Below are 24,922 nucleotides of genomic sequence, written 5' to 3' on the forward strand. Positions count from 1 at the left end.
CCCCGAGGCATTCCGGGACTTGGAGTTCCCTCTGACGCGGAAGTGGCCTAGCAGCGGCGCGCCACGTCCCAGGAGCTATGCAAATAGAGGGGCCGTCCCTGTTGCCTCCTCACACCCTGAGGGCGGGCATTCTGGGGGACGGGCTCCGCCTTGGCCCCCGGCTGAAAAAGGGAAGAGTTCGCGACTAAAAGGGAACTCGGGCGCAGTTAGAGCGTTTTCTCCGAATTGTGCCGCACCCTTGCTTCCTGCCGGGGAGGGGCCGCCGGTCTAAGGCCGGCTCTCGAGCATCGAGAGCTGGGGCCAGAGCAGCTTCCTCCTGTCCCCGCAACCATAGAGCGTGGGCCCAGGGCGCCGCCCGCGGGTGGGGGACGTTCCGGGGACGGAAGTGGCCGAGAGAGTGTCGAAGGGAGGGCGAGGCCGGAGCCCGATTGCCACCGGGAGAACGAGCGGGTTAGCGGGCCGGCGGGCGGGGCACGAGCCGGGCAGCGCAGGTAGGCCGGGCCGGGCCGAGCCGGAGCCTCAGGGTGGGGCCGCAAGGCCAGGCCCGGGAAGCGGGCTGGCGGGCAGGCGGGCAGGCGGGCGGGGTCCCCTGACTCTTCTGCGTCTCCTATTTCGGGTCCTGTTGGAGAGGTCACCGTCCAGTGTATCTCGGCTTGGGATCGGAGTTAAGTAGGCCGTTTTAAGGGAGCCAGGCCCTTCCTGGGATCAATCCTCTGTCTGGAATAAGTTTTGAAGAGGGAGAGGAGTGGGGTGGCAGTGAGGCGCAGGGCGGGGATCGGCTTTGAGGTTAGCTGATAGCGGGTATGTGGGTAGGAAAGCCTCGGGTGAATTTGGGATTAGGTGGAGTTGGGTTTGGGAATCAAGGTTAGCTTAAGGAGTTATAAAACCAGAGTTGGAAATTTAGAGTTACTAGTGTGAGTCAGGTCTGTTTTATGTAGGTAAAGTTTGGATTAGGTCATTATTTTGTTTTCTGGCCAACGTTAAGTCAAAGTTAAGATTCAGGGCCGGGTTAAGGGTCAACACAGGAATTGAATTAGAAATCCAGTTTTAGGGACTAGAGAACAGTAGCATGGTACCGGGATAAATAGCAAAGGGATGGGTCGGGAATCAAGTGACAAAGGAGTTTTAGGCTTAGAGATCAACATTTAGGGTTAAGGTCGGGGAATTTGGTGCTAGAGGTAAAAATTAGATCAATATTAGGGATCAGGGATTGGGTACGGGTGTCTGTTAGGAAAGGGATGAATGTTAAAGCCAGTATTAGGAAACAGGAAACAAAATAAGGGTCAGGGTTAATGTCAGGAATTAGGGTTAGTTTTAGGGGGGTCATGGTTGAGATTAGGGCAGTTGACCTCGGACAGATAAAATTTAAGAGATTGGCAGTAGATACATGCACTCGTTTTGCGGGGAGGTCTCATTCCTCCGTAGTTTCAGGGGTTCTCTAGCCCAGAGATACGATAAACTAATTTCAGGTAGGGTTCTGGGTTTCAGCTACAATTGCAGGTTTCTGGGATTCCATCTTCTTTATTCTGCTCTTTAAATCCAGTGCTCTTGCTGTGGTCACCACAGTTGAGGGACAGGGGTCCGTGGACTATGTTGTTTACAACACAGGGGGTGGAAATGGGACTGGGACCCAGGAGATGTACAAGGCCTAGTCATAAGTGGGGGATTGCTCAGGGAGAGGGGACTATGATGAAGGGAAGGCTGACCACGGAAACACTGTTGCCACGGGAGAAAGAGATGACTGAATCCTCTGAAAGTTCAGCCCCACTGCCTCCCAGTTCCCTCATTCTGTAGTTATTAAGTCCTTGTTGGCCCTGCAGTTCACACCCTCCCTGCATACCCCCTTTCTGCAAGCACGGTCCTACGTACAGAATTCCCCCCTCATCTGTAACTCTCCCATACTTGTTCATCTTGCCAACGGTTTCCAGCTGCAGTTCTTCCTCCCTTCCTATCCGATTCTGCACCTCCTGCCATATTTTGCCCTCCCAAATCTGAGCTTTCCCATCATCTTAAAGCACTCTCCCACACTTTTCCCCACTCACCCACCTGCATGCCTCTTGGTCATCTGCTGAATACCGCCCGCCCCCCCCCCCAGCCCAACATAACTGTCAAGTACCCCCAGGCCCTGCTATGTGCCAGCCCCTGGCGCTAAGCCTCCTTAAGTTCTTGGTCCAGTTGTAGATCCCCTTCCCCCACTCCCCAAACAGAAAAGAGGAAATGAGACCCAAAGAGGAAACTGGGTCTTGCTGATCCCACGCCCAGCCAGGCCACTGACCACACCCCCATCTCACTCCCAGCCTGACCCTGCCACTGACCACAGCCCTGTCCCCTACTCAGTGTGACGGGTCATGCCCTGTACCCACCCACCGCCACCAACTCCAGCTCTGCTTATATACCACCAGTGTCCCTCCACTCTCCCCCTCCTCCCCATCCCAGCCTTATTTAGCCGCTGACAACAGCCCCATCTCTTCTCAGCCTCCTGCAGCCTGATCTGACCTCTGACCTCGCTCTGTCATTCCCTGACTTATAATTATTTTTTCCCCTTCCCCTAGCCTGATCCAGTGACTGATCATATATGTATTTTTCCTACCACCATCTTCCCCAGCCTTTCTCTACACCTCGTCTTCCCCATTTCTAGTCCGATACGGTCACTGACCTCATCCCTTCTGCCCCTACCTGGTGCAGCCCACGTCCCCATCTCCTGTGCCCCAGAGCCCCATCTTCATATACCCAGCTCGACCTGATCTTTTCCTTCTCCCCTTCCCAATTCCTTATGTAAACTCATGCCACCCCAGCCACTGAGTGGCTACTGATGACAGAAGCTGTGGGACTCCAGTCTGACTTTGGGCCCTGGTCCCTGAAGGTTGACAGGACAGACTGCCATCAGGTCCTGACAGTTCTACCTCTTAAAACTACAAATGAGCGACACCCTCCTCTCTACCGTTCTAACTGTTGTCATCACTTCTCACTTGTGCTAATGCACTTTCTGACCAGTCTCCAAGGTAACTGCCAGAATTATTTTCCACAATCTAGTTCTGGTTCTGTCCCTTTTCTGCTCAAAGCCTCCCGTGGCCTCCTGGTGCCCTCCAGTAGGTAAAATACTCCTTCCTCTCTAATCCTCCCCTGCCTTTCCACCCTGACCCGGATTTCCCCATCGCTGCTCCCTTGCAGGTACCCTGTGCTTCAGCCAGCCTGCCTGCTCACTTCCCTGAATGCTCCTCCGTGATTTCCTGCTCCTCCACCTTTGCTTATGCTCTTCTCTCTGCCTGGAATGCTACCCCTGACTCACCTCCGGCTGGCGTAGCGGAGACAGCTTGGGCTTTGGAGTCAGAGAGGTGTGGGTTCGGACCCTGGCTTCACAACTTCACAACTTACTAGCTGTATGATTTTGGAGAAGTTCCTTAAACAAGTGTTGAACGTCTTTGCACCTCAGTTTCCTAACCTGTAAAAATGGCTATAAGGGTATCTTGCCGGGTTGTTGTAAAGATTAAGTGAAATTATGTATACAGAGAAATTGACATAATCGTCAATAAAAGATAGATCCTTATGATTTTTATTATCTTTATTTAAAGTCCTAACTAAATGACACTTTTCACAGAGACTTTTTGGTCCCTCTTCTCTAACCTAAAGGGATTTCTCCCCTGAGCACACACCTCTTGACTCTGACCACATCCTGCCCTGTATTATAATTCTGTATTTAGCTTACCCACTCAACTAACTGGGAGCCCCTTGAAAGTGAAGGCGAGGGCTTGCTCTTCTTGCTTCCCAGTCACTGAGAGTTTGGCCCGGGGCCTTTTTCACAACAGACCCTCAGAAATTCCTGTTGGATGAATGGAAGGAGAATGTCTAATGGGAGGAGAGATGTTGGGGCAAGTTGTTCTCTTGCGGATAGAGGTGTGTTTGTGGAGGAGCTGTGCGCGTGGGATGGGGTCTTTACGGGAAGATAATGTGGTTGTGATGGGGTCTGTGTAAGGGACTGCGTGTTTGAGATGACATGTATGTGGAGACAGTGTAAGTAGGTTTGTGGTAAAGAGCTCTGTGCATAGACTGGGGTGCAGTTGGGGAGAATGAATATGCATAAATAGGTGTAGGTGGTAAGGGACTATGTCGAGGGAGATCAGGTCCAGCCCTTCAGCTGCCCAGTCCAGCCCGAAGTGAGCCTCCAGCAGCCTGAGGCCGGATATGTCAGTCTCACCCACAACCACCACCTCCCCCCGCCCCCGCACTCCCCCCCCCCCCCCCCCCCCCCCCCGTGGTTGCGGCCTCAGAGGCCAAATTTGGTAACAGACTGAGTGTTACTCCCCCAACCCTCATACGTTCTGACTTTGTTTTCAGCTTTCTCTCTCCCTTGTCCCTGTCTGTAGCTCCCTGTCTTTCTGCAGCTCCCTTTGCGGGTATCTGTTCTGACTATATTCTCCATGTACCCCAAATTCTTTACCCTCCGTCTACTTACATTCCATTCCTTGCTGGGATTTGACCTCTTGTCCCCCCCCCCCATTGCCCAACTCCTCTGGAATGCATCTCAGGAATGCCTTGAGGGAGGAGGAGTTCCCTGGGAGGGAGATGGGGGGGCATTGTTGCTGTTTCATAAAACATGATGGAAAAGGGAGCAAAGTTCTCAGGCCAGACTAGGGCCTGGATAGCTTCTCCCCATACTTCCAAGGACCTTGTTCTCTACCCTCATCACCCTCAGTTCCCACTTCTCAGTTCGTCATCTTGTAGCTCTGGGGGTGCTCACTCAGGAGCAGCCTGGGAGTGAGGGTAGGCATGACTCATCTCCCTTATCGGGGTCTCACCAGAGGTTTCCGTGCTTGAAGAAGAAGGGGGTGTTCATATGTCCGGAGGAAATGGGGGAGACGTGCAATTTCGACTTAGGGTGGAGGGTCCTTTCAGTCCTGCTCTCAGGTCCTCTGACGACTCCACTTCGCTGACCCTCCAGCCCTCCAGCAACCCCACAGCCAGGTCTGTCAAGCTACTGGGAGAGGTGGCCGAGGAATGGGGAGGTGGGCAGAGAGCTGGGGAGACTGGAAGAATCCTCATTTCTTTGGAAATAGAGAGAGCGAGCTGTGGTTTCGTGGGAGACTCTGGACTGTTCTATAAGGTCAGAAACGGTCTGTCAGATCCCCCATCCACACCTTTCCCACATAGACCTGTCTCCTGTTTCTAGATTATTAGTCTCTTTCACCTCATCCTTCCTAACCTCTTCACCCTCCAAAAACCTATCCCTTCCCAACTTCCCTGGTTCTCTACCGGCTACTGTGTCTCAGCACCCCCACCTGTTTCCAGCCTTCCTCCGGTCCTGCGTTTTCCCACTTGGGGCCAGCCAAGGAGGGTTTGCCAGGAGGGGAATGGGCAGCCCGGATTTGCTCATTCTCTTAGTTGAGAGGAACCAATCCCTATACCAAACTGGGTCACATCATCAGCTGCCAGGCAAATTGTGCCCTGGGTGCCAGCCGCCACCTGCAAGGGTTCCTCCAGCCTGCTGAGATGTGGTGCCAAGGAGGGTGGGAGAGGTCAGGGTGGGGCTGATCTTGAGCTGCACTGAAAACACCATCAAGGGAGGTAGTGAGGCGGATGGCAGAGTTTGAGGACTTACTGAAGACGGGGGAGCATGTGAGGAGTTGTCGCGAGGACCGGGTATTCACTTGGTGACTTGAAGCAAGGACCAAGTTAGAGGGACTGGGCTCTTCTTCTGACCTGCCTTGAAACTACCCCGCCTGCCCCACCACAGTCTGATATGCATTCTACAAAACTGAGGAGTTGACTAGTAATTTCTGAGATCCTTTTGGATTAGAGAATCATCCATTCTAGCTCGACTGCCAGGGAAGCCAAATATGGGGCCAGGCTCCCTGGGAAGGCACCTCCCTCTCCAGTTAGACGGCTCAAGCAGTCGGGTTTGGTCTCCCTGCTGGGCTAGCTAGAGTGGGTGTTTGCAGGCTTCAGGATCTCTTGGGAATTACCTAACATAACGTCCTCATTTTGCAGAGAAGGAGGCTAAAGCTGTCAGAGGGGAGGTCACATGATAAGTCAGGGCAGAGCTCTGAAAATCCCAGACAGGAAAAAGCCAGCAAGACCTAGTGAGAGACAAAGAGAGAAAAAGACTGGACCAAGAAAAGATGAAAACAAGGCAGAGGCAGGGCTGGGAAAGGAGCAGCTTAAGGGGCAAGAGGGAGATACTTGGCAGACAGAAGCGAGGCACAGATTCTAGTGGTAGGGGCAGAACGGCATCCTCAGGGAACATAGCATTGCAGACCAGACTCCTTCACATATCTTAGGTGGTGAAGATTGGTTCCTTTGGTATAAATAACCTCTCACTCTTTAAAATTCTTAAATAAAAACAACTACATTACTCTCTGCTCTGGTGGGTCCCTTTCAAAAACACCCCTCCCGGGGCCCCATCTGGGGGACCTCCTCCCCTCTAACGCGGATGTGTGCTAACGCCCTGATGCCACGGGCCAGGTCGAGCCAGGCTGGAGAGGAGAAGCTGCCACCATGGTTGCACTTTCACTGAAGATCAGCATTGGGAATGTGGTGAAGACGATGCAGTTCGAGCCATCCACCATGGTGTATGATGCCTGTCGCATCATTCGTGAACGCATCCCAGAGGCCCTGGCTGGCCCTCGTGAGTCTGAGTACCCCGGTGGCGGGGGTGGGAGTCTTCGGTGCCTCCTTGTTCCCAGGCTCTTGGCTTTGAGGGACGACCCCATCGTCCCTCAAGGCTACTCACCCCTCAGGCCTGTGCTCCATGGTTCCCTCTCTCCCCTTTAGGCCCCTGGTCCCTGGGGAAATAGTAAGGGGCAACCGTGCAGCCATTCAGCCTCACTGGGGTCCTTGTAAGTCTGAGGTGATCCATCCTCTCTTTTAGCCAGCGACTTTGGGCTGTTCCTGTCAGATGATGACCCCAAAAAAGGGATATGGCTGGAGGCTGGGAAAGCTTTGGATTATTACATGCTCCGAAATGGGGTGAGTATCACTTCATCAAGGACCACCAACATCCCCTATTCCACCTCCTCTTTTCAGCACCCATATCTCTTGTCCCTGACCCTCTCCAGGCTTTCTGTCACAGGCAGTCAAAATAATCTGCTTTTTGAGTGAGCCACCCCAGTCTTGCTGTTAGTAATCTACTTTCCTCCCCTCTGGCCACGGAAAAAGGAAGTAATACCTCTAGCTTCAAGTGGGCCCCTCCTGCTATTCCTGCCTGAACAGGACACCATGGAATACAGGAAGAAACAGAGGCCCCTGAAAATCCGTATGCTCGATGGAACTGTGAAGACTATCATGGTGGATGACTCTAAGACTGTCACCGACATGCTCATGACCATCTGTGCCCGCATTGGTAAGGGGTCTCAGTGGGGCTGAGGGCTGGGGAATGGAGGCTCCAACTCTGCCAGAAAACACGGATGCAGTGCCTGGGATGCTACCAACCCCTCCCCCTCCCCCTCCCCCAGGCATCACCAACCATGATGAATATTCACTGGTTCGAGAGCTGATGGAAGAGAAGAAGGAGGAGGTGACAGGGACCTTACGAAAGGACAAGACACTGCTGCGAGATGAAAAGAAGATGGAAAAACTAAAGCAGAAGTTGCACACGGATGATGAGTGTAAGCGGAAATAGAAAAAAAGAGGGCCCTGGAAATGGGTCGGGGTCGGGGGAGCAGGGGACAGCTCTATATTCATTAGTTATGGAAAATCTGCTTTTGGAAGACACTGTTTTAGATGCAGGATGCATCAGTAGTAAAACAAAGTCTTACTCATGGAACTTAGCGGTGAGAGAAGGTAGGAGATGAAGAATAAACAAAAGGCAAAGAGCAGACAAGACAGGCGCCCTAAGGGCTTGGCACTGAGGGGACTCTGTGTCCCAGTGAACTGGCTGGACCATGGCCGCACGCTGAGGGAACAGGGAGTGGAGGAGCATGAGACGCTTCTGCTGCGGAGGAAGTTCTTCTACTCAGACCAGAATGTGGACTCCCGGGACCCCGTACAGCTGAACCTTCTTTATGTGCAGGTGTGGAGAGGATTTGCCCAGGGTAGGGGAGGTGGGGAGAGGGGGCAGAAGCACAGCGAAGGGTATCCCTGCACCCACACACAACCTCCACCGCCTTGTGTTCTCCCAGGCACGAGATGACATCCTCAATGGCTCCCACCCTGTCTCCTTTGACAAGGCCTGTGAGTTTGCTGGCTTCCAGTGCCAGATCCAGTTTGGGCCCCACAATGAACAGAAGCACAAGGCTGGCTTCCTTGAGTGAGTGACCCACATCCCACACCCTGTCAGGGCCCAGGACTCATTGCCGTTGTGACCCCCACAGCCCTGCCCCGCCCCCCAGGCCTTCTCTCTCTAATCCTTTTCTGATGCACCAGGGTTTGACCCACACAGGTACCTTTTTTGCTGCTGTCAGCTGTTTGTCTCCTCACGGGCCCCATGTGGAACATGAATGTAGCCCAGAATCTTTTGCCTCTGCCCCATACCTCTCAAGCAAGCATGTAACCTTTTTGAGATTCTCTGAAGAATTTTACTGCAGTAGCCAGAGAAAAACAGAACATTTCTCCTCATAGGGAACATAGACTTAATAGAAAGCTTCACAAATTTGATCCACTGACATTCCTCAGAATGTGTAGAGTTCAACGTGTCTTGCTTAGCTTCCTACGTGCATGGTCATCCTTCTACTGAGTTCCTTCTGCTCTTGGTTCCCTGCAGTAGTGCCCTGGACCCTCTTTTCCTCAGGGACTGAGCCTGCAACTCAGGTTCCCTCAGTCCCTTTTTCCCATAGGGAGAGACACAGGCTGCGCTCAAGAGCTCATGCTAGGTCGTCTCGATTTCATGGATAATCCCAACTCTGTTCCCTCGAGCCTTCCTTCTCCCCAAAGATAACACTGTCCTAGACATTTCTTCACACCCCCAGGCCCACAGTCCATGGCCCACATATCCCTGATGCTGTCCACTACATGCTGACCCTCCCTTTTCTGGTGTAGCCTGAAGGACTTCCTGCCCAAGGAGTATGTGAAGCAGAAGGGAGAGCGTAAGATCTTCCAGGTGAATGGGGGTAGGGGAAAGTGTTGGGGATGCCCCGGGAGCTTTGCTGCTTAATCCTAGCTGCCTGAATGGACCCCTGCCCCTTCCTTGTCCCCTCCCACCTGCTTCCACCCACCAAGCTGCCCTCCCACCTCTCCTGGGCCAAGAAAGCAGAAGACCTGGGCCTTTCATCTCAGCTCCATCACTGCATTTGCTGTGGAATTCAATTCAATATTCTTGTATTCTTTTCTTTGCCTCTAACGTGGGATGACAGTACCTGCCCTGGGTAGGATTGATAGGAGAATCAAATGAGACAGTATGCCTGAAATTACCCTGAAAACTATATCTTTGTACAAACGTGTTATCTCCACTTCTTGGACACTCAACCCAAAAAGCCTTCTGTTTGACCTTCTACTTCTTATCTGTTTATGTCTCCAGAACATCTGCAAGTTCTTTAACTATATTCCTTGAACTGTCGCTTCTGCGTACCCTTTGTCAGCCCCCAGCCTGTCACCCTCTCGTTTCTCCTATCCTGCACCCCCTAATCTTTCCTGTGTCCCCCACAGTACGCTCCCATTGTAGTTAACGTCGCAACTCTTTGTCTGTAACACTATCCTCCTGCATTTTGTTAAACGTTTTTTCCCCACTTCCTACTCTAAGGCACACAAGAATTGTGGGCAGATGAGTGAGATCGAGGCCAAGGTGCGCTACGTGAAGCTAGCCCGTTCCCTCAAGACATATGGCGTCTCCTTCTTTCTGGTTAAGGTGGGCTACAGACCCTTCTCATTGCCTTCCTTATTCCCGCTCTTATCCTTTACCCTCAAAGTTTGGCCCTGCCCTTGTTCACATTTTCCATCATCCCTACGAGTCCCGTTCTCTGCCTTGCTCTGACCTTGTGAAAACTTGCCCTGTTGTCAGCCCTCTGCCACCACTTCACTCCGGATCCTGTGTTTTCCCTCCGGACCCTGTGTTTTCCCTCGAGGAGCTTGTTCTGGCTCCATCCAGACACCCAGTTAAGCTCTCCCGTGCTCCTCAGCACCCCCTTGTGGTCGAGATCTGATGTGCTCATTCACTCCTCTGCGTGACCTCTGGGTACAGCACCAATGACAACCTCTGCCTCACAGGAAAAGATGAAAGGAAAGAACAAGCTGGTGCCCAGGCTTCTGGGCATCACTAAGGAGTGTGTCATGCGAGTGGACGAGAAGACCAAAGAGGTGATCCAGGAGTGGAGCCTCACCAACATCAAACGCTGGGCTGCCTCTCCCAAGAGCTTCACCCTGGTGAGTCTGGGTGCCCAGAGGGGAAGGTGCTTTGGAATTTCCAGGCGGGGGCAGCTGCAGAGGTCTCTCCCCTCCCTTGGGATAGGGCACTGAGTGTGACTCCAGAAAAAGGGAGAACTTTGTAACGATTACAGGACCATGGAGATCAGAGTAGAGGAGGTTTCCTGGAGAGTAAGTGATGCTTAAATGAAAGTCTTTAAAATCAACAGGACAGAACCGTCACCAGCAAGTTGAGCTCGCAGGAAACTTGGGGGAGGGAAGAAAAAGGTGATAGAAAGAAAAAAAATAAGCCTCCTCCCTTTCAGCAGCAACTATATAATAGTTTCCCCCCCAGCTTTATATTTTGGTGTGCTGGATTGGAAACTGATACCATCTTGATGAAGTGCCTCAGTGAGGGAATGAGAACTTCATAAAGGCTATCTCTCCATTTTGGATACTAGTGCTAACCCTCAATTGTGGTCATTTCAATGATAAATGTTTGTGTCCTTCCAACTTTATTGTCAGGGGGAGAGAATAGAGATTTCCTGGATGGCATTCATGTGAAACTATGTAGCATAAAGACTGCTTCTCAGAAATAAAATGTTGCCCTCCAGGGAGGAAAATGAAGAAAGAGGAAATTGAAGAAGGGCGGGCTTCTCCCTAGAGGGCTGTTGGCAGGGGAAGCGCTCACCAGCTCATCCATGGGGCTCCCATCCTACCCTTTTCCATCCTGGCAAGATGCTGCCCCTCCCACCAAGCTCCCACCTTGTCACCCTAGGATTTCGGGGACTACCAAGATGGCTACTACTCAGTACAGACGACGGAAGGGGAGCAGATCGCCCAGCTCATCGCCGGCTACATTGATATCATCCTTAAAAAGGTGCCCGCCCCAACCATCTCCTTATCTAACCCCACCTTCTACCCAAGCCGGTCCTTTCAAAGTGGGGACCCAGGTTCTGGAAAAAGGCTGACTAGGGGAAAGAAGAGGCTGCCGTTTCCCTGCGTCTCTTTTCTTTAATTGTTCCTTTTTCCTTCCTACAGAAAAAAAGCAAGGATCACTTTGGGCTGGAGGGAGACGAGGAGTCTACTATGCTGGAGGACTCAGTGTCCCCCAAAAAGTACGAAGGGAGCTGGGCTGATCCCATCCGTCGGGCAGGGACGGCAAGGCCTGCCTCCAGGGACTGCTGAGGGGTGGGGAATCCGTGGGACGGTTCTTGAACCGGTCACAGGCTCTCATGAGACCTCACACACCCCCTAGACCACGGGACCTGCAAAGGCAGTAGAGCTGGGTGGGAAGGGGGTGAGACCACAGAGTCCTCTGAGTGCTGCCCAGGGTGTCCCCTCTCTAGGTCGACAGTCCTGCAGCAGCAGTATAACCGGGTGGGCAAAGTGGAGCACGGCTCTGTGGCCCTGCCCGCTATCATGCGCTCCGGAGCCTCTGGTCCTGAGAATTTCCAGGTGGGCAGCATGCCACCGGCCCAGCAGCAGATTACCAGTGGCCAGATGCACCGAGGACACATGCCCCCTTTGGTAAGAGTGCATCCGCTGCCACCAGGGTACCAGGCCTTTCTCCCCCACTCCCCCTGCCCCCGCCCGTCAGCTGGGCCCAGCCAGGAGCTAGGCAGTCTTTTTCCCATGTCCCTGTTTGTATTCCTGTCCCTAGCCTCGAGTTTTCCTTTACCTTCTCTTGCCTCTAAGCATTCCCTGTTTCTCCTCCTCTTGTCTTGTAGACATCAGCCCAGCAGGCACTCACTGGGACCATTAACTCCAGCATGCAGGCTGTGCAAGCTGCCCAGGCCACTCTGGATGACTTTGACACTCTGCCCCCCCTGGGCCAGGATGCTGTGAGTATGGGAGGGAGGAGAGGCCAGCCGCGCTGAGGGTGGGACTCCCCGGAGGCATTGGGGTTAACCAAACCAGGGCAGATCCTGAGCTTTGCTTCTCTTCTCTCTCTCTCACTCTCTCGCAGGCCTCTAAGGCCTGGCGTAAAAACAAGATGGATGAATCAAAGCATGAGATCCACTCCCAGGTCGATGCCATCACAGCCGGTACCGCCTCCGTGGTGAACCTGACAGCAGGTAAGCCGGACCCCCAAGTTCTCTGTGTGACGGGGAGGGGGAGAAAGAGCACGGGGGAGCACGAGCGTGATGGGCTCTGGGTGGGACCACAGCTTGACTCACGGAAGAGACTGTGTCAGGATGTGTGTGTGACTGACGCTTCTGTGCGCCTCCCCGGCCCGTCGTCTGGCCTGCCCACCTCTCACTTGCATTCCCCTTCCTCCTCCTCCTCCTCCTCCTCCTTCAGGGGACCCCGCGGAGACAGACTATACAGCAGTGGGCTGTGCGGTCACCACCATCTCCTCCAACCTCACGGAGATGTCCCGCGGCGTGAAGCTGCTCGCTGCCCTGCTGGAGGACGAAGGCGGCAGCGGCCGGCCCCTGCTGCAGGCCGCCAAGGGCCTCGCCGGGGCAGTGTCGGAGCTGCTGCGCAGTGCCCAACCAGCCAGTGCTGAGGTCGGGGGCCCCGGGCTGGCACTAGGGAGGAGAGCCCAGAGGAGACGGGGGGCGGTCCAGGCTGCGGGGTGGAGGCGTGGGGCCCGTGGGCGTGTAGGACCCAGGGGCACGTGGGCAGGGATTGGGCAGCTTCTGACTGGTGTCCGCTCTCCACAGCCCCGTCAGAACCTGCTGCAAGCGGCTGGGAATGTGGGCCAGGCCAGTGGGGAGCTGTTGCAGCAAATTGGGGAAAGTGATACTGACCCCCACTTCCAGGTTAGTGACTTACCCAGCCCCAGAACATAAGCTTCTCGGAGGTAATCTCTGACCCTGAATCTAGCTCCTAATCCTGTTAATACAAATTGACTTCTGAGAGCCAATCTGAACCTCCGGTTTGCAGGGAATGACACTGGGAACCTCCAGTCCCTTTTTGGGGGGATGAGAATTCAGAACCCCTGAGTCCAGACTAAATCTACTAGTTCACCCTTGGCTGACTGATATTCTGTAGCCGCCTGTCATCTTTTCCTTGGCTTCCCCATATATAGCCCTTGTCCCAACTTAACATCTTGAAGCCCCCTCCATGCCACCCTAAGGACACTGACCCTCTAGCTCCCCCCTTCCCCACCCCATGCCAGTTTCCTCAGCTGACTTGTCATCCTGGATTTCCCACGCAGATATGTGCACCCAGAGGGGCTGGGGCTCGATCTCCCCCCGATTCCCCCACGGTAACGGCCTCTGGCCTGGGCCTTCCCAGCTTTGTCCTCTCTGAGCCGCATACACTCGCTCTGCACCTCTACCCCCCAGCCTCCTGGGGGAGCAGACCATGATGGGAGATGGGTAGGCATGCCACAGGCAGGGCTTGGGAAAATGGGACCAGGGAGGGTTGTACAGGGTCTCGTACTCCAGGGTGACTGATTCCAACCAAGATTGAGCAGAAATGGAGGAAAGAAGCTGGGGGTGGGAGGGACCCCAAGAGGTACCTCTCTCCATCCCAGTGTAACAGCACTGCCCCTCCCTCCCCATCGCTGTCCGAGTGTATCCGCCTCATGCATTTCTCCCTCTGGTGTAGGCTCGGTTTCTTTCGGTGTAGGTTTGTTCCTCGGTGAGGGAATCTGTCCTACTGGGTGCTCGAGGCAAGGGCTTGGGGTAGCTTCTGGTTGCTTCTGCATACACTGTCCTGTGATTGGAGCCAGTGGGAATAATGAAACAGCTTATGCCTCTGAGAAGGGTCCATGGATTCCAAGCCCGATCTCAGGCCCTGCTGACAGCCCTTTCCTCACAGGACGTACTAATGCAGCTAGCCAAGGCTGTGGCAAGTGCTGCAGCTGCCTTGGTCCTCAAGGCCAAGAGTGTGGCCCAGCGGACAGAGGACTCGGGGCTTCAGACCCAGGTCATTGCTGCAGCAACACAGTGTGCCTTGTCCACCTCCCAGCTGGTGGCCTGTACCAAGGTGAGCCCCAGAGGTTGCGCTAGCCTGTGCTGAGGGTGATGGTGCCGCACACGAGGGCCTCTCGTTGCACCTCTCTGGCTCCTCCTTACCTCTCCCAGTGACTGTCACAAACACCCCACCTCACGACTCCTTTCCGTGGCCTTCGTCTCTTACTCGCAGTTTGCCTGCAGGTGGTGGCGCCTACGATCAGCTCACCTGTCTGCCAAGAGCAGCTGGTGGAGGCCGGACGCCTGGTGGCCAGAGCCGTGGAGGGCTGTGTGTCCGCCTCCCAGGCAGCCACAGAGGACGGGCAGCTGCTGCGGGGGGTCGGGGCAGCGGCCACGGCTGTCACCCAGGCCCTGAATGAGCTGCTGCAGCACGTGAAGGCCCACGCCACGGGCGCTGGGCCTGCTGGCCGTTATGACCAGGCCACTGACACCATCCTCACTGTCACTGAGAACATCTTCAGTTCCATGGGTGATGCTGGTAAGGGCACCACTCCTGGGAAGACGGTGAACCCCAGTGAGGCTCCCTGAGCACAGTGGACATTCAGTCCTTGCAGACCCACCACCTCCCCCTTAGGACTCAGCACGGTAGACTAGGTGTTCAGTCTCTCGGAAACCTTCAGTTTCTCCTCTGTAAAGCAGGAATATGATCCCTGTTCTGCCTTCTCTGGTGCGTTTAGAGAATATACAGAAGTGTACACAAACACAGCTGAAGGTTGGAAGGTGACATTATTAAGAGAGAGCCTTCCCCACTCCACCCTACCCGCTCACCCCTAAAAGCCTTCACAGGGAGTATCTTACCTTCTCAAGACGATTTGCCAATAATACCCATTAGAGACTGTCTTCCTTCCCATGAAAGCCCACCAGGAAATCTCCCTCTCTAAGATCCTAAACTCAAAAAACAATAACTCCAGGGGAATCCCTTCGAGAACCTTTATGTCTCTTTAACTGTTCTCAAGAGCACTGTCTACCTTGTCTGCACCCTCTTCCCCCACCCCGGCACCCTCGCAGTATCTCTGGCTTCTTTACCTGATGGTGTCCTGTCCTCTCAGGTGAGATGGTACGACAGGCCCGCATCCTAGCCCAAGCCACCTCTGACCTGGTCAATGCCATCAAGGCTGATGCCGAGGGGGAGAGTGATCTGGAGAATTCTCGCAAGCTATTAAGCGCCGCTAAGATCCTGGCTGATGCCACAGCCAAGATGGTGGAGGCTGCCAAGGTACAAAGTCTTCTGTGCACACTCCCAGACTGAGACCTGAAGGGAAGGGTCTGGATGGTCGCCCTGTCCTGCTGAGAGGGACCCAGGAAAAGCAGGAAATACGTGAGAACAAATAGAAGCGCTCAGGAAGGAAATGCACCCCAGGCTTCAGGTAGATGGCGGCCCAGGCTTCGAGCCAGTGCGGCCTGCTGGAGTGCTCGCTCACTGACAAGGCAGCCGTGCCCTTTTCCCTCCCCCAAGTCCAAGGTCTGCTGTCCTTACTTTCCCCTACTTTGCTGCCTGCTTCCTGGTCTCTCCTGGGAATGCACAGTCAACAGTGCAGAGAGAGACAAGGCAGGGCACACAGGGACCCAAGGTGCAGGATACTATCCAGAAGAAGCCAAGAGGCTCTCATACTCCCTGAGCTCTGGGGCTTCTCAGTTTGCGGGAGTAACCAGGTCCCCAGATGGGATTTTTGAGATGCCTGCTCTGCACTGTGTCCTCCCTGTCCCAGAGAGCCCTCCTGACCCCTCACCTGCCAGTGGCATTTTGTGGGGCATCGGGAAGGACACGTGGCTCCTGCCCCTGAGAGGGAAAGAAGACATAGTTCCACCTAAAGAGGGTCCACAGGGAATCCCGGGCCCCCCTGCCCTTCCCTTGCGCCTGCCCAAGGCAGCTCATCTCAGCTGTGATCACCTTGAGTGTGGGTAGTTAGAAGTGACTTGGGAAACTGTTGGGAGTCTGGAAGGGCCGGAGCAGAGCTTAGCTGGGGGCCGCAGGGACGCTGAGGACGCATGTCTCCCCACTTGTCACAGGGGGCGGCCGCCCACCCTGACAGTGAGGAGCAGCAGCAGCGGCTGCGTGAGGCGGCCGAGGGTCTGCGCATGGCAACCAATGCGGCTGCGCAGAATGCCATCAAGAAGAAGCTGGTGCAGCGCCTGGAGGTGAGGCTGGCGAGCGAACCGGGAGCAAGAGTGTGGGTGCTGTGGGAGGAATGATGTGCAGAGAGAAACTCGATCGGCGTTTCCTCGTGGGGTAGCACAGCCAGGGTGGGCAGGAACCGGGTGGGGGACCGCCCGGGGCTTGTCCCAACCACCCTGTCCTCACAGCACGCAGCCAAACAGGCTGCGGCCTCAGCCACACAGACCATCGCCGCAGCCCAGCATGCAGCCTCCACCCCCAAGGCCTCTGCCGGCCCCCAGCCGCTGCTGGTGCAGAGCTGCAAGGTGAGACTCGGGAGGAGGCGGGGGACGAGGGAGACTTTCCCCTGGTCTGTGGCGAGGTGGCTCTCATGACCTTTTCTCCCCACAGGCTGTGGCAGAACAAATTCCACTGCTGGTGCAGGGCGTCCGAGGGAGCCAGGCTCAGCCGGACAGTCCCAGTGCTCAGCTGGCCCTCATTGCCGCAAGCCAGAGCTTCCTGCAGGCAAGGCACCCTCTCCCGCCTCTCAGACAAGACCGTTCCCACCCTCTGAGTCCCCGAGATCACCCACAGTTTAAAGCTCCGCCAACAGCCTCCTTCCCAGACAGAGCCACAGCGCTCACCGTGTCCTAACCATCATCAGTCCCTGTACCCAAGCAGATGGTACATTCATCTGCCTGCCTGTTCCCCAACAGCCAGGTGGGAAGATGGTGGCTGCTGCAAAGGCATCCGTGCCAACAATTCAGGACCAGGCTTCGGCCATGCAGCTGAGTCAGTGTGCTAAAAACCTTGGTACTGCATTGGCCGAACTTCGTACCGCTGCCCAGAAGGTATGGGAGCTGGCTGGCTTTGGAAAGTGAGGGTAGGAGCGCCTGGATGGCGCAGTCAGTTAAGCATCCGACTCTGGACTTCGGCTCAGGTCATGATCTCAGGCTCATGAGATCGGGCCCTGTGTCAGGCTCCACGCTCAGTGCAGAGTCTGCTTAAGTTTCTCTCTCCCTCTCTGCTGTGCGTGCATGCACATGCACATGCTCTCTTTCTCTCTCAAATAAATAAATATTAAAAAAAAAAGGAAAGAAAGAGAATGAGGGTGGAGTTCTGGGATGATGGGGACTCTGCAAAATAACCTAAAATAGGGGTAATTGTATAACCTGGGGCATCAGTGGGACACAGCAGTACCTCTGGTACCCAAACCCCCTTATCACTGTAGGCTCAGGAAGCGTGTGGGCCTTTGGAGATGGATTCTGCACTGAGTGTGGTACAGAATCTAGAGAGAGACCTGCAGGAAGTGAAGGCAGCAGCTCGAGATGGCAAGCTTAAACCCTTACCTGGGGAGACTGTAAGTATTCTTAAGATCTCGTTCTTGGGCACCTGGGTGGCTCAGTCGGTTAAGCGTCTGCCTTCGGCTCAGGTCGCGATCCCAGGGTCCTGGGATTGAGCCCCGTATTGGGCTCCCTGCTCAGCGGGAAGCTGCTTCTCCCTCTGCCTGCCGCTCCCCCTGCTTGTGCTCTCTCGCTCTCTCTCTGTCAAATAAGTAAATAAAATCTTACTTAAAAAAAAAAAACCTCGGGTGCCTGGGTGGCTCAGTCGGTTAAGTGTCTGCCTTCGGCTCAGGTCATGACTCCACAGAGTCCTGGATCGAGTCCGCATAGGGCTCCCTGCTCAGCGGGGAGCCTGCTTCTCCCTCTGCCTGCCGCTCCCCCTGCTCTCTCTCTAAATAAATAAAGTCTTTAAAAAAAAAACCTCATTCTTAATCAAACCCTGAGGTTTTCTTTCCCACCTGCACTCCAGAGCTGCCCAAAACCTTCATTTAAACTGCCAACTGATCCCAATTCGCTTCTCAAGTTCCCATTTCCCGGTTCTTTCTGCCCCTGAGTCTCCCACTTCATCCCTAGATGGAGAAATGTGCCCAGGACCTGGGTAACAGCACCAAAGCAGTGAGCTCCGCCATTGCCCAGCTGCTGGGGGAGGTTGCCCAGGGCAATGAGAATTACGCAGGTATGTGGAGGGGCTGGGGAAAAGGAGCTGAAGGAGGGATGGAGCGGACAGAGGATGCCACAGGGATCAGGGCCGGGCAGTAAAGGCGCCTTTTCCCTTCATCTCCCCAGGGATCGCAGCTCGGGATGTGGCAGGTGGGCTGCGGTCACTGGCCCAGGCTGCTCGGGGTGTAGCTGCCCTGACGTCAGATCCTGCAGTGCAGGCCATTGTGCTTGACACAGCCAGCGACGTTCTGGACAAAGCCAGCAGCCTCATTGAGGAAGCAAAAAAGGCAGCTGGCCATCCGGGGGACCCTGAGAGCCAGCAGCGGCTTGCCCAGGTCAGGTTTGGGGAAGAGGCCACTTCCCCCTACGGCCCAGCCTGCCTGGAGCAAAATCTCATCCACACTGATAGGCCCCTTCCCAGGTCTGCTCTTGATAGCTCCTGTCTGGATCCCACCCTTTCCCTCAGTCTTGGTAGGAGTATCTCAGCCTGAGGCAGGGGCCTAGCTGAACACCAGATTTGAGACAGTTTGATCACTATCACTTGATACCCTAACTTCAGCCCCTTCAGCTACGCACCCCTTTTCCTCTTCACTTTCGAAGGCAGTAGATCAGTTATTTCCCATGTCCCCATGAGTGGAGGAGGGGTTCTCCCAAACTGTTTCCATTTTGGCAACGCCTGTCTCCTTTTCCACCTCAGGTGGCTAAAGCAGTGACCCAGGCCCTGAACCGCTGTGTCAGCTGCCTGCCTGGCCAGCGAGATGTGGACAATGCCCTGCGAGCAGTGGGAGACGCCAGCAAGCGACTCCTGAGTGACTCGGTAGGAAGACCGGGGCTGTGGGGGCACGTAGGAGCTGAAGAACTCCAAGCTTCTCCTACCACCTCTGGACCTCTCCTTGACCTTGACTTCCCAGATTTACCGCCTTTCATTACTCCCAGGCTCTGTGCCCACCTCCCAGCGCTCCTTGACCAAACTCTCCCTCGCATCGCTCCCCATGCTCGCTTCTGACTTTCTCTCTGACCCTGCAGCTTCCCCCCAGCACCGGGACATTTCAAGAAGCTCAGAGCCGGTTGAATGAGGCTGCTGCTGGGCTGAATCAGGCAGCCACAGAACTGGTACAGGCTTCTCGGGGAACCCCCCAGGACCTGGCTCGAGCCTCAGGTCGATTTGGACAGGACTTCAGCACCTTCCTGGAAGCTGGTGTGGAGATGGCAGGACAGGCCCCGGTATGAAAAGACACAGGGTCCAGCTCAGGGGTTAGGCGAGAGGTACCCGTGTGACTGCTCAGTCCTGACCTCTGTCTGCCTGCCTCCTTCCCTTCCTCCCTCCCCCTCCCCAGTTTCTAGCAACATTTGAGTGTCTGGGACGGAAGGAAGAGCCCTTTTAGAGACAGATAAGAAAGGACTGACCAGACAATGTGTTGACCTTTTCACCTTCAACAGAGCCAGGAGGACCGGGCCCAGGTCGTGTCCAACTTGAAGGGCATCTCTATGTCTTCGAGCAAACTCCTCCTGGCTGCCAAGGCCCTGTCCACAGACCCTGCTGCCCCCAACCTCAAGAGTCAGCTGGCTGCAGCTGCCCGGTATGTAGGAGCTGGGAAGCCCAGCCCGGCAGTGTTGAAGAGACTGGGGAGGGGACCTTTCATGAGAAGTCCCAGCTTAGGAGTGGTTACACACGAAAGAGAAACAGTTAGACACTTCCCATGTATAGAGGACCCAAGAATGATGACCTGTGCGTGCATCCACTCAGCTTTCTTTTCCTCCCAGGGCGGTGACCGACAGCATCAACCAGCTCATCACCATGTGCACCCAGCAGGCGCCAGGCCAGAAAGAGTGTGACAATGCCCTGCGGGAATTGGAGGTGGGCACTCGGCAGGCTGAGTGGTGTAGAGGCTGAGGACGGTATTCTGGGTCTGGGGGTGAAGGAGGTGTCTTGAGTCCTATTTTGTCCTCCCCCTGTCCAGACTGTCCGGGAACTCCTAGAGAACCCGGTCCAGCCCATCAATGACATGTCCTACTTCGGCTGCCTAGACAGTGTGATGGAGAACTCAAAGGTAAGTGCGGCAGGGGGCCCAAGGAGGGCTGGTGGCAGGAAGATGGGACAAACCAGGGACTCCTCCGCCCCTCTGAGGACAGGAACGGACTCTCTTGATACCCTCTCTTTCTCAGGTACTGGGTGAGGCCATGACTGGCATCTCCCAAAACGCCAAGAACGGGAACCTGCCTGAGTTCGGGGAGGCCATCGCCACAGCCTCCAAGGCCCTCTGTGGCTTCACTGAGGCAGCCGCACAGGTTATTCCCCTGCAACGGTCCCCAGACGCTCCCCTGCTTTCCCTCCCCCGCCTCAACAGCCTGATGCTCCTGTAGATAACCAAGAAGTGATGTTTGCAGAACCAACTCTGTGGAGGCTGGGTTTCTTTCCCCTCCTCGGTGGAGATGTTTGTTAGCAACCATAGAATACCAACAGTTCTGGTCGCTGTCACCCCTGAGCCCCTGGTACTTTGGGTTAGGATGACACTGTCCAAGCAATGGCCCTTTTCCAGCCCTGGCTTTCTTGGTATATGCTGACTGGCATATGCAAGTTTTTTTTCCGCATAAGTATCACTTTATTAAAATAGTACCAGTGACTACAGTTCCAGTTAATTGAGTCACCACTTAGCTTTGCCTTTTTATGCAGTTATGAAGATTAAAACAACCTGTTCGCTGTGAGAGTATTTTGCTTTAGTACATGAACCCTTAAGGCAGGCTGGCTTGAGAGTTCATCTCAGACTGTTTCCCTGAAAACCTACCAGCCTGCTCCCTCAGTCTCCCCTACCTCCCTTTGCCCTGTTCTGTTGGGTGGCCTATTTTAGATGGTATGACTTATCTCTGGAAAAGCATAAAGAGGAACAAGTAGAGCGACCATGTGTTGAAGTATAAACCAAACCTTCTGATGGTCTTCTAATCATAAAAAATCGTTGGCAACCGTTATACCCATCCCTTCCCTCTCTCCAAATCTCTGAAGCTTGGAGGTGTTATAAATATCAGTGGTCGTAACAACCTGCAGTTTTCAGACTCTTTCATAGGGGCTTTACGTGCGTGCACGTGTGTGCGCGTGCCAGGGTGGTTTTCAAACCTTTTTTGACTTTTACTTAGAGTAAGCAGTACTTTTTACCTTACAATCCCCCAGGTACACATCTACACAGAAGTTTGATGAAACCCTTACCATGTGGTTTTCCTTTTTTATTTTTTTTTTTACCTTTTCAACCTTCTGAAATGTTCAAACACATTTAACAAAACAGGAGAGGTTTTTTTCTTTTTTATAGTGCTACTATCATTTGTTAATATACCTCCGCTCACATAGTACCCTGGCTACTAAACTTAGCCCTACTGTACCCCTTTGTCCCCACTGTCACTGGTCAGTCCCACCTGAGAGATGGTCTTTCTTCCTCACCCCACCCCCACCCCTCTCTCTCCCCAGGCTGCATATCTGGTGGGGGTCTCTGATCCCAACAGCCAAGCTGGGCAGCAAGGACTGGTGGAGCCCACGCAGTTTGCCCGTGCAAACCAGGCAATTCAGATGGCCTGTCAGAGTTTGGGGGAGCCTGGCTGTACGCAGGCCCAGGTAACTTAAGGGAACAGGTACTATGGGCAAGTCTGGGAAACGGTGCCCGGCCAGGATGGACTGCCCCAAGAGGGAGATGTGGGAGATGTGGGGGTGTATCGCTGACCTTCCACACACAGCTTCTCTGGGGGTAACTGTCTTATCCTGCCATGTTTCTTGTCACTCTTAGTTACTGCTAAGTTCAGAACTTCTCTGTAGACAGTTTGAGTTCACTCTCCTACTTACCCTACTACAGTTTCTCCATCAGGGTGGCTGTCTTCCATCTCCCCCTTCCCACACCCTGCTCATCTTTGGGTATCTCTGTCTCCCAGATCTTCACTTTTCAGGTGACTCCGTACTTTCCTAATTAGACTTGCAGAGATCTTGGTCTCCTTCCCCCAACGTGCAGGGCTCCTGCCCTCACCGTGGCTCTTCCGCGTGTCTGCCTCCGCAGGTGCTCTCTGCAGCCACCATTGTGGCCAAGCACACCTCTGCACTGTGTAACAGCTGCCGCCTGGCCTCTGCTCGCACGGCCAATCCTACCGCCAAGCGCCAGTTCGTACAGTCGGCCAAGGAGGTGGCCAACAGCACAGCCAATCTTGTCAAGACTATCAAGGTTGTCAGTGTTTGAAATTCCCAGCCTCCCTCTGACCGTCCAGTCTCCTCTCCCCCAGTCCCTGCATCAGTCCCTGGGCCTTCTACCATAGCCCGTCTGCCTGAGCCCAGGCCCTTGCGTGTCCATACTGGTCATCACCAGCCTCTCCCCACCCCCTTAGCCCAGGACACCTGCACTTCACCTCCCTTGCCTGCAGTCAGTCCTGAGGTTCTGTCCCTCCCCCTTGCAGGCACTTGACGGAGCTTTCACAGAAGAGAACCGTGCCCAGTGCCGAGCAGCAACGGCCCCTCTGCTGGAGGCCGTGGACAATCTGAGTGCCTTTGCATCCAACCCTGAGTTCGCCAGCATTCCTGCCCAGATCAGCCCTGAGGTGAGGCAGTGTGAAGGGAAAACCGATGGGCCGGCTGCCCCCTCATCTTTGCAGGAGTGTTGAGACTCACCTCCCTGCCTCCTCTCTCCCCAGGGCCGGGCTGCCATGGAGCCCATTGTGGTCTCTGCCAAGACAATGTTGGAGAGTGCCGGGGGACTCATCCAGACAGCCCGGGCCCTAGCAGTCAATCCCCGGGACCCCCCGCGCTGGTCGGTGCTGGCTGGGCACTCCCGGACTGTCTCAGACTCCATCAAGAAGCTCATTACAAGCATGAGGTGTTGCAGGGGTAGAGAACCAGTGTGGCCAGGGAACATAGAGCAGAACGGGGGGAGGGTAGTGCAATTAGATGGGATAGGCTGTTGTCCAAGATTTGGGGGATCTGCGGAAAGATAGACTAGCCTTGTTTTAAAAGGGTGGTTCGTGGTGTTGGAGCCTATGATGTGTCTACAGGGACAAGGCTCCAGGGCAGCTGGAGTGCGAGGCGGCAATTGCAGCTCTGAACAGCTGTCTGCGGGACCTAGACCAGGCTTCCCTTGCTGCTGTCAGCCAACAGCTTGCTCCTCGGGAGGGAATCTCTCAAGAGGTAAGGGGGAAATGGGTTATACGGAAGGTTGCATCTGGGGAGAGAGACGGCAGACTCGAGGAAGATGGGGGATCCAGGAGTGTGCCTCATAGAGACGTCAAGGGTACAGGAGGAACATGCCCAGGGGAGTGAGCGAGTTCAGTATGGAAGGAAGTAGCAGGCCCTGTTCCAGGTCACAGTCAGGGCTCAAGTTCGCTTCTTTCCCAGGCCTTGCACACTCAGATGCTCACTGCAGTGCAGGAGATCTCCCACCTTATCGAGCCGCTGGCCAGTGCTGCAAGGGCTGAAGCCTCCCAGCTGGGACACAAGGTACCCGGAGAGACAGGTGGGGAGTCCGGGGCAGGGCAAGCGAGGGTTCCTGGCCCAGCTGACCTCCACTTGAACCCCTCGCCTCAGGTGTCCCAGATGGCCCAGTACTTTGAGCCACTCACCCTGGCTGCGGTGGGTGCTGCCTCCAAGACCCTGAGCCACCCGCAGCAGATGGCGCTCCTGGACCAGACTAAAACCTTGGCAGAGTCTGCCTTGCAGTTGCTGTACACAGCCAAGGAGGCTGGCGGGAACCCCAAGGTACTGAAAGTGGGAGGGAGGGGCCGCTACTAGGAAGAGGTCAGAGAAGCAGGAATACCAGAGCCCCCCTCCACTTACTCGCTCTGTCCCCCAGCAAGCGGCTCACACCCAGGAGGCCCTGGAGGAGGCTGTGCAGATGATGACAGAGGCCGTAGAGGACCTGACGACAACCCTCAACGAGGCAGCCAGTGCCGCTGGGGTTGTTGGCGGCATGGTGGACTCCATCACCCAGGCCATCAACCAGGTTAGAGTCCTTGGGTGCCTGTGGTCAGAGGCTCCCCTGGGCCAGGGTCCCTGAGCTCAGTGTCAGAGACCCTGATGGTCTTTCTCCTTTCCCCATCCGCCCCCCTCAGCTAGATGAAGGACCAATGGGTGAACCAGAAGGTTCTTTTGTGGATTACCAGACAACTATGGTGCGGACAGCCAAGGCCATTGCTGTCACTGTTCAAGAGATGGTGAGTTTGGGAGAGTGTAGAAGGCTACCCCCAGGGAGCTTAGTGTGGGCATAACTTTACTTCTGTTGTCACCAGGTAACCAAGTCAAACACCAGCCCTGAGGAGCTAGGCCCTCTTGCTAACCAGCTGACCAGTGACTATGGCCGCCTGGCCTCCCAGGCCAAGCCTGCAGCTGTGGCTGCTGAGAATGAAGAGGTAAACATGGGGGCAGCTGCTGTGAAGGCCTTCCCCACCGCCCTTCACAGAAAATCGCAGTAGCATGCCCTTGTCCCCATCATGTCAGCCTCTGGGGCCATCCCACCCTTACTCTGTCTAACCTTCTTTAGAAAGGGGAACACCCCCTCAGGGCCACTCCACTAAAGAGTGATCAGGGCTCATGTAGGGACAGGATCAAAGTCACGGGGATAGAGGAGACAGCTGACAATCTAGAGCTTTCCTGGTCTGCCGACACCCCT

The 24,922-nt window shown here is 54.9% G+C and overlaps 1 protein-coding gene across 3 annotated transcripts in view; it reads left to right on the forward strand.

The window, feature by feature from the left end:
* Positions 1-134: 134 nt before the first annotated feature.
* Positions 135-24,922, forward strand: part of TLN1 (talin 1) — a 31,818-nt gene continuing 7,030 nt past the window's right edge. The window contains exons 1-44 of one of the 3 annotated variants that reach the window (XM_027614467.1): positions 135-491; positions 6,460-6,622; positions 6,866-6,963; positions 7,207-7,336; positions 7,449-7,601; positions 7,863-8,005; positions 8,115-8,242; positions 8,971-9,031; positions 9,671-9,775; positions 10,135-10,290; positions 11,048-11,149; positions 11,311-11,387; positions 11,619-11,799; positions 12,000-12,113; positions 12,239-12,347; positions 12,574-12,782; positions 12,939-13,037; positions 13,436-13,486; positions 14,044-14,211; positions 14,382-14,676; positions 15,248-15,414; positions 16,209-16,337; positions 16,503-16,619; positions 16,705-16,818; positions 17,010-17,144; positions 17,525-17,653; positions 18,210-18,312; positions 18,423-18,631; positions 18,994-19,113; positions 19,323-19,520; positions 19,737-19,876; positions 20,061-20,154; positions 20,258-20,347; positions 20,463-20,585; positions 21,754-21,897; positions 22,331-22,492; positions 22,722-22,862; positions 22,956-23,137; positions 23,313-23,445; positions 23,653-23,754; positions 23,842-24,012; positions 24,107-24,256; positions 24,366-24,467; positions 24,543-24,662. In XM_027614467.1, coding sequence (XP_027470268.1) covers positions 6,493-6,622; positions 6,866-6,963; positions 7,207-7,336; positions 7,449-7,601; positions 7,863-8,005; positions 8,115-8,242; positions 8,971-9,031; positions 9,671-9,775; positions 10,135-10,290; positions 11,048-11,149; positions 11,311-11,387; positions 11,619-11,799; positions 12,000-12,113; positions 12,239-12,347; positions 12,574-12,782; positions 12,939-13,037; positions 13,436-13,486; positions 14,044-14,211; positions 14,382-14,676; positions 15,248-15,414; positions 16,209-16,337; positions 16,503-16,619; positions 16,705-16,818; positions 17,010-17,144; positions 17,525-17,653; positions 18,210-18,312; positions 18,423-18,631; positions 18,994-19,113; positions 19,323-19,520; positions 19,737-19,876; positions 20,061-20,154; positions 20,258-20,347; positions 20,463-20,585; positions 21,754-21,897; positions 22,331-22,492; positions 22,722-22,862; positions 22,956-23,137; positions 23,313-23,445; positions 23,653-23,754; positions 23,842-24,012; positions 24,107-24,256; positions 24,366-24,467; positions 24,543-24,662 — 5,784 coding nt within the window. In that variant the 5' untranslated portion in view covers positions 135-491; positions 6,460-6,492. The remainder of the gene's footprint in view (positions 492-6,459; positions 6,623-6,865; positions 6,964-7,206; positions 7,337-7,448; positions 7,602-7,862; positions 8,006-8,114; positions 8,243-8,970; positions 9,032-9,670; positions 9,776-10,134; positions 10,291-11,047; positions 11,150-11,310; positions 11,388-11,618; positions 11,800-11,999; positions 12,114-12,238; positions 12,348-12,573; positions 12,783-12,938; positions 13,038-13,435; positions 13,487-14,043; positions 14,212-14,381; positions 14,677-15,247; positions 15,415-16,208; positions 16,338-16,502; positions 16,620-16,704; positions 16,819-17,009; positions 17,145-17,524; positions 17,654-18,209; positions 18,313-18,422; positions 18,632-18,993; positions 19,114-19,322; positions 19,521-19,736; positions 19,877-20,060; positions 20,155-20,257; positions 20,348-20,462; positions 20,586-21,753; positions 21,898-22,330; positions 22,493-22,721; positions 22,863-22,955; positions 23,138-23,312; positions 23,446-23,652; positions 23,755-23,841; positions 24,013-24,106; positions 24,257-24,365; positions 24,468-24,542; positions 24,663-24,922) is intronic. The other 2 variants (XM_027614468.1, XM_027614470.1) reach the window with 2 other exon arrangements.

This window comes from Zalophus californianus, chromosome 13 (assembly GCF_009762305.2).
Source record: "Zalophus californianus isolate mZalCal1 chromosome 13, mZalCal1.pri.v2, whole genome shotgun sequence".
NCBI lineage: Eukaryota > Metazoa > Chordata > Mammalia > Carnivora > Otariidae > Zalophus > Zalophus californianus.